Raw genomic sequence first — 8,950 nt, 5'->3', positions numbered from 1 at the left:
GCCCATAGTAGTACAGTGCTAACAAGATGTCGGTGAAAATGTGGGATTTGCTTCTAAGAAATATTGTTACTGTATGTAGAAATTTCCATTGGATACTAATGAATCCAGAGTTCATGAACATCTATGCTCAAATGTAGCATAGTCTTCATAAATTGTGAATGTGTGTTTGTCTTTCTTGATATCAGAATAGTTGTTTCCTGTACATTGTATGCATGGTTCCTAATCTAATTCAAGGCCTTGATAACTTATGACTTACAGTAAAAAACTTGGATATCACATTGAGAATGTACATTTACTTTCGTTTCAATTTTATTGTCACTAGAGGTCCAGTGGAGGTCATACTACAAATATTGAAATAGTGCTTGTAGCTGATTAACAACCTGTAATACTAAAACTGTAAACAACACAGAATAGTAAATGTAGATCGAGATGAAAACATCACTAACTGTAACTGAAATGGGTTTTTTTATTGGACAGCCCACGATTAGAAATCAGTAACATTGTTTTCATCCAAGCAGTACAGTATTAGGTTGAAATTGTGATGTCATTGGATAACTACAATTGTAACAACAGATTATTTGGTTTGGATTTATAGTGTGTGTACAGATACTGTATGTTTCACCACCTGTGATTTTATAGTGGTCATTAGGGTGGACAATATCATTAGGAAGTCATTACATCTAACAAAAATATGGACAACAAACATTTCAGAAGCTGCTAGTGCAGCTTTGAAAGAAGCGTTTGTGAGATGTGAATAATGTCATGTTCATTCTGTGGTCAGCTATTAAATATATATGTACTCATAGACCCTTGAGGTTCTATGATGTACTATCGTTAAAAATGAACATATGTTCTTACTTCCATTCTTTGTTGTCTGTCTTGTAATTGGTTGTCAATATCGCCAATGGTAGGCATACTACCTTCCCTAACCCTACCCTGTTACCCCTTCCTGTCCTGCATACAGCACCCTCTTCCAAACCACTAAAACTAGCCTGAAGAAAGAAAAGTAGCACTTACATACATACATACATACATACATACATACATACATACATACATACATACATACAAACATACATACATACATACATACACACACACATACATACATGTATGTTGTGTATGTGTAATAATAATGTTCTTATATAGTGCTTTCCCACTCCATGCTCAAAGTGCTTTAATTATTACCCCTGGCTCGGAAACGGCACAGCGGCCCTTTAGTCTTCCTCAACTCCCTGGGAGCATACAATCCATTGCAGCCATTTAAGCGCATAGGATTAAAGCCTTCACATTGCAACCTACATCCTACCAGGTCCCCAGTTATACAGCTGGTTTGACTGAGGCACAGTCATGGTTCAAATCTTGCCCAAGGACTTTAGCCACTCAAAAATAAACAGCAGGCAGCAACAGGGCTCGAACCTGCAATCTGTAGATTTCAAGCCACGCTAACCATTCACCCATCATGACTCCACAAAGTGTGTTTGTATATATGTGTGAGTCTATGGGGGGGGGGGGGGGGGGGGCATGGAAAAATAAAGTACTTGCAGGGGGGGGGGGCATCAATTTTTCCCAAGTTTTTGTGGGGGGGGGGGGGGGGCCTTGAAAAAATACACAAGGAAAAGTGGAAATCCTCTGGGTCCCCCTTGAAGTAAAATCTGGACACTCCCTTATGTACTTTATTACATGTATTTACTTGAAAATAATGAAACAATACATATATTTTGCATACATTTGATAATGGACAGATTAAAGGAAAATAAAAAAAAAAATTGGAATCGTATGGGACCTATCAATGAGTATCATGACACACATTGGGGAAATAATCAATACAATGCACAAAAATTGCAGCCAAAAAAGTTGCATTCTTGCATTTATTTCAAATGGAAGTTTCCTGAAACACAATTGTATTTGTAAATTCTGGTTCGATTTGTCGGCAAAAGTAATGCTTTCTGCTCGTTACATGTCCCAAATAACTTTGACCTTCACACAACGCAATTGTTTTTGTACTTTGATGGCCATAAAACTTGGTTTGTGCAAACAAATCACCAGTTTATTAGATCTAGAGCCCATGCCATCACGATGTCACACACAATATAGATTTTACTATTTGCACAAATCGTCTACATATTCTCATCAAGCGATGACACATTTACAGATTTGCAATATGTGGTGGAAAGATCTCGAAAACACTGGTTAGAAACACGTATATTTGTTTATATACTTACATCTGACATGGCTGGGTCACGTTCCGATCCTGGGCCGGCCGGGCATAGGTCACCGAGCTAGGTCACCGCATAAATTACTTCTGCGCATGCTCATTACATGTGGTTGTCAGGTGATCGATTCTGAACGGTTTGAATCATGGCGGGTCATACATATTCTGCCGTGGGGTCAACTCAAACTTTATCGCTCAGAAACAACGCCGGAAGATGAATTTTCATACAATTCACGTCATGTATCCTTTTTACACTTGTACTAGAGTAGTTTTGTGTAAGTATTTAATGTGCATCGAAATAATGTAAAAGCATTCAGTTGCAGACCAAGTAACTTTAATGTTATTGTTAGTCCAGAGTTGAAATGTATGTATCTCTGTGTCAAAAACAGGTATTACTGTCCCATGAGTGAAACACAAGCCTACATTGTACATCATTTTAGCTGTAAATACAAATTTTTTAATGTATATAATATATATATGTACTTACAATTTTAATGTTGATGCATTCCTTTGATGCCTGAAAAAATTGTCATCTCAAAGGTGTACTAGCTGTAACTGGAGTTATTACTTTTTGGTCAGACAATCAACGATTTTCACTGAAGATTGTCAAAATACCATAATGTAAATGTTGTACATATTACTTAGAGGTGAAATATATCAATACAATGTATAGTATACATTGTAGTCACAATTTGAAATTGTGATTGTGCAGCCTGGGGTGTTGATTTTAGGGTGTGGACCTAATAATCAATTTGATCGGCTTCATTGTACCTTATTAATTATACAGTTACCCTCAAGTGATTCAATAACAGAACATCATGACCTTGTGAGTGCAAGTGTGGCGTACGCGGAGTATTTGCACGATTACTTGCAGTGTTCTTTGCACCCGTACATGTACTTTCACGAGCTACACTCGTGAAAGCTACACTCGTGAAAGTGCAGCAGAAAACACTGCAAGCGTGAGTGCAAATACTCCCGAGTACTCACATTATTATTACATACGTGTATGTTTATCTGAAACGTCAAATTTCCATAAAAATCATACAGCGTGATCATGTGATTTTGTGTGTAGCGAAATATCACATCCTCATTTGGATATCATTTGCATGCAGGTAATGTTTTTCGGTATTGTACGACAGTGAAAATACCACTAGTATGCACATGCACCAGTGCAATTAATATCTGGTACATATATACATGTACATGTAATAATGCTCAGAATGTACGATGTTACCAAAGTGCATACTACAGTGCATGTACCTTCAGATAAATACAATTGTGATGAAGGTACATTTTGTAACTAATACATTGTAAATAATAAAACTACATGTACACTGTGTACATGTAAGTCCCATGAGGCAAGAGTGGACAATTATGAGAACAGTGAAGGTGAAAAACAGTTTCAATGTGGTGTCTCTTGGTAATGTTTGTGAAATTTTACATGGAATTACATTTTTTTTATCACTTTCTAAAAACCCGAAATCTTGGAAAATACCCATATATTTCCTGCAGTGACATTCCCCATAAATAAGAATATTGCAGCAAAATTATCTCTGAAAAAGACATGACCTCAAACTATGCTCGTTAATCTAATGTGTAATTTATCATTTCAAGAGATAAGAAAATATGACCTTAAAGTCAGTTATTTTATGATAGCTATATGTGTCATAGGAGATGTACATCATGTACCATATTTCATTATTGATTAATTTCTAAATGATGATATTGAGTAACCAACCTCTGTTTACAATGAGTAACACTGAAGTAAAGCACTTTCTGTATATACTACACTCGTTTATAGCATTCATATCAAGTGTAAAAGTATACTGTTTCAATTGGTTTATTTACAAGCTTAGAGCATATGGCCTAATGTGGTCAATTAGTAAATGAAACAGTATACTTTTACAGTTGATATGGAAGGTATAAATGATTGTGGTACGTACAGAAAATGGTTTAATTTGGTGTACAGTCTTACTGAATAAAGAGTAGCAATAGGAATGATTTTGTTCACTTTAGACTCATTCTTTGAAATGATACGAAGAAAAAGTAAAATAGTCTAGAGCTATCTGTGCATTGATCTCAAGAAGATCTGAAGAGATGACTCTTCCGGGAGGGGGGGGGGGTACTCCCCTTATTTGAGTATACATACATGTGCCACCCTTTGGGATGCATTTTGTAACCCTTTGGTCTAAATTGGTTCTGTTTTTGTTTGTTTTTTGAGCTGAAGAGTCTAAAAAGGGTCCACTTTGCATTATTTTCAATTTAGCTTGTTCTAAAATGTGGTCCATTGTCATTTACTTTTAACATGATTCATGATAAATACATTCAATATCTTGTGAACACAGAATTGATATTTTACTATGGCTGTGTCCTGTAAACGAACTCATAAAGTGACATACATACATACATATGTGTGTACATTGTATGTATAAGTGATTACATTGGTATATACACAGTATTTGATGTAGATTATCATGTTGTCATTCAGTACACGTCACATATCAAAATTTAAAACTGCACTATGTCTAACTGTGTGACTACAGTGTTATTTTCTCAATCAGACAACCACCAACTTATATTTTACTGAATATTGTAACAATACCAATAATCAGACAGAAGGGCTTAGGGGTCGGTTTTATCGATTTTAAGTAAAGTAACAGGTTGAAGTTGTGATCAATTTGGGGTGCTGATTTTAAGGTGTGGACCCAAAAATTAAGTTGTTCAAATTTACTGTACTACCATATCATGTGTACAGCTACACAAATACATCAACCACAGGTGATTCAATATTGTTGAAAGATGTACAATATTACAACTATATGTAAACTAATATAATTAACTAAATAATTTTTAAAAACTTTCCAGTTACAGCTACTGCAGTTTTAAGGGTAAAATATGTCTTTCATCAAATATGAAAAATCTGAACCCTCCATTTCCTCATCACCTTCATATGATATCTGCCTTTTTGATTGAATCATGTATGGATAGATTTCAAGGCCAAGGTCAGATCATCAGATCATTGGGATTAAAGACAGCTGGTAAAGTTATAGAAAAAATGGGTCCAGAACAAAAGAATGATGCTATTCAGTCCCTGTGGCGTCACTTTTAAGAATACAGGATTGAAACATTGGATTTTAACATTGACTGTTTTACTAACTGTTAAACTTACAGATACTTGATCTGCACAACAATGAATTTACTGAACTACCGGAAGAAATAGGAGAACTGCAGAATCTACAGATTTTGAATGTTGGTAGTAACAAGATTAAGAAGTTACCCAGGTCACTTGGAAATCTACAAATGTTACAAACTTTGATTGTCAAAGGTATGTACATGTATGGCTGAAGATTAGTACATGTATAGTTATAATATTTATACACACCCACTGAGTTTATACAGAATTCAGCACATACAGTGTGCATTGTAAAATGTAAATGGCAAATTTAAGAAATTGTTAATGTGCTTTCTCATAAATTCGTGATTACCAGGGTTGCAAAGATACATTTTAACATACCTGTAGTTATAAGACTTGTAGCATATTCTGTAAGAGAAATACAATGAAAGTATATTTTCTTTGTAAATGTTTTTTTCATGTCATTTGCTAATCTAGTGTATGTCTACAATGTACATGTGTAGACGGAAACTTTTTGCCATGTAACTACATTGTAGACTATAAATAGACCAGGATGAGAACATTGGTTTAGGTCATGTTGTGTCTATGTGGAGGAGTGTGGAGGAAAGTTTGAATGTTTCTTCAGGCCCATGTTTGATATATTTGACTTTGCTGGGGCTGTTGACGTCATTCATTTTATTCAGTGATTTTTGAAAAATGATGCACTGCCAGAGAACATACACCATGTACCGTAGTAAGTCTCCTGTGATGTTTTGACCAGATAAGTGTGTAATACATTGTAAGTGACAATATTCTGTCTAAATATTTGTAGGTAATAAGTTACAACAATTACCTGCTGAACTATGTCGCCTGAGCTGTTTGCGTAGTTTGGATCTGTCCGACAACGGAATCAAGGCTTTACCTAAAAATCTATGCCAAGTCAGAACACTGGAGGTAAGACCATGTTAAGTTGTGTCTGAGAGACAAAGGCACAATAGTGAAGTGTAAACCTATCATGTTTTTAGCTAAAAGACTAGCAGACACAAACCGTTATGAATATTTTCTAGTTGAATGGAGAAAACTCTTTAGGGGAGTAATGCAAGAATGCCAGTTTAAACTTGATTTATACTGAAAAATAAGTAGTAAAAAAGAAAGATGATTTTTAACATTTTGACTCCTGTTTTGAGAATTACAGAACCAAAGATACAGGACTTACTAACTACATATATGTCCATGACATGAGCTGACCAAAAATGAATCCCATATTCTGTGTCCAAATATATATATGTAGATATTTGTTCCAATATTTTTCTGCATTTAGCCGAGGGAAATATGAATGACATAAGGGGCCTTGCCACTATGAGTATGGACAAAACTCTTATGTCCCATCTCAAGTATTTTTCAGCAAAGTGAAGAAAAATATTTGGGAACAATATAATAACTGTCATACCTGTACAAGTATGATTTTTGACAAAAAAAAGTAAAAAATAATGGTGATGCTGAACATTTTGATTTACATGTATCTTCAAGCACCATAGTACCTATGATGTAGGTGAATGTCGTCATTATGTAAAATAACAAGTGTATAAATCCTGTATTGTATTTTCGAATATGTACAACTTGGCTTGTATATGTACATGGTATAACTTGGCTTGTACATGTGCATGGTACAAGTTACAACTAGGGGTACATGGTACAAGTTACAAGTTATAACTTGGCTTGTACATGTACATGGTATAACTTGGATTATGTATAGTGTAAGTGTGATGCCATGCTGACAGAGTTTACCTATATACGTCAGGTTTTCAACACTGATGACAAATTTGGCTATTTTCTTCAAACACAGAATGTGATTGTGGACAGTAAACAGATGTCATACCCACCAGCAAGGACATGTGAGGAAGGGACAGAAGCTATCATGAAATTCTTATGTGCATGTAAGTCAACATTCAAATCTTACACAAGAACATCACATACATGTAATTATTTTAATATGTGTACGTGTGTATATACAGAATAGTCCAGGAATCCCTTTCTGAGTACTCTAAGCCTTGTGTTAACATGGGGTTGGTGCTTTCCAGTTACAAGGTGTCAGTGCCAACCTAGTGTTAGCATGGAGGTATTGTCAAGCCAGAGAGAGGCAAGTCTCTGGGCTAGGTTCAGCCTATATCATCAACTCCTTTAAATAACAGTGTTTGAATAATGAACTGTGTACTTTACTATGTATTCCATGTTTTAAGCATTACAAGGACTGAACACTTTAATTAAACATTTAACCTTCATTCTCCCAACTAGTCGTGACATGTGTACAAATAAATCCCCCCCCCCCTCCTCCGGAGAAGTAAGATTAGTGACTACTTGTTTTTCTGCCACATGTGTACTTTGATTGTGATTTTAAAGGGGAATGGAACTCCCAGAAATAAAGATGACTTCATAAGTTTTGGGTTCTGTAGTCATTTGATGATTTCACATCGCGTAAGTTTTGAGCAATTGCCAAGAATTAAACACCAAATTTCACCTCCATTGTTCTTTCACTGTTCTACCATTGTCTTGTAAGACTTAACAGACATACTTACTTATTAGAGGCACACTGAAAGTTCATGTCTTCTAACGGCTTGTTAACTTTAGATGGTGTGCCCCAAATACACATTACTCAGAGATGAATCAAAATACAGAGTTACCTGTAGTTGTGGCGTCTGACATTTTATTCTGTCGATTTTTTTCCAAATTTATTCTTCTCAGCTGTTGGCATAGAGTATCAGCCGCCTGCCAAATTTTTACTCAATGTGTTGGAGGTGCCTACCTCTATGACGACATCAGATAGTATACATTCCATCAAAGCTATACAGCAAGATGACGATGCATTACAAAGTACACTATCACAGTATGAGAAAGCAAAGGTGAGTGTATAGCAAGTTAGGTATGTCTTTAGAGGTGAATCTCGATTTAGAAGGGGAGCAGAAGTATGTACATAAAGATGGTGGAATGAATTATTATGTATAGCGCCATCAGTTGTTTTATGAAACATTTCATTTACTTCATTTGTTTTTTTCATTTTCTTTGAAATGATCGCACATCGGTACAATATATGTGTCGTCAAGACAAAAATTAAAAAAGAAACAGTTGTGTAAAAACCAATTCTACTATATTAACATGTAGTTTTTGTTCCCAGAAGTTTTCCATGTACTTAGAGTACACATAGATATGTGGCATGTACATACATACATACATACATACATACATACATACATACATACATACATACATGTGCATACATACATACATACATACATACTTACATACATGCATACATACATACATACATACATACATACATACATACATACAGTATGTATATTGTTGTTACAGCTGTGGCTGTTTGTCAGACTTCCATTTGAACATGAGATAAGAATTATATACATATAATACCTATATTCACAAATTTAATGGTTCTTTTCAAGACTGCAGCATGTGTTTGAATAAAGTTTTGGCCCACATCCATATTGTATATGTTGTGTCATCCACTTTGGTCGTACTGTCACTCTAGTGGTATGAAAACAAGATTAGCTTGTCAAATACATGTTGATAAGGAACTCTGTCCAGTGCATAGGCAGTATATAGAT

General features: G+C 35.2%; 1 protein-coding gene across 1 annotated transcript in view; it reads left to right on the top strand.

Annotated features, from left to right (window-relative positions):
- LOC144441044 (E3 ubiquitin-protein ligase LRSAM1-like) overlaps positions 1-8,950 on the top strand; it is a 39,327-nt gene that overhangs the window by 20,432 nt on the left and 9,945 nt on the right. The window contains exons 5-8 of the mRNA XM_078130554.1: positions 5,387-5,540; positions 6,160-6,281; positions 7,174-7,264; positions 8,070-8,227. Of these exons, the coding sequence (XP_077986680.1) occupies positions 5,387-5,540; positions 6,160-6,281; positions 7,174-7,264; positions 8,070-8,227 (525 nt within the window). The remainder of the gene's footprint in view (positions 1-5,386; positions 5,541-6,159; positions 6,282-7,173; positions 7,265-8,069; positions 8,228-8,950) is intronic.

The sequence above is a fragment of the Glandiceps talaboti genome, chromosome 10, assembly GCF_964340395.1.
Source record: "Glandiceps talaboti chromosome 10, keGlaTala1.1, whole genome shotgun sequence".
NCBI lineage: Eukaryota > Metazoa > Hemichordata > Enteropneusta > Spengelidae > Glandiceps > Glandiceps talaboti.
The sequence above is the reverse complement of the archived record's forward strand: the minus strand, read 5'-3'. Positions and strand labels throughout refer to the sequence as shown.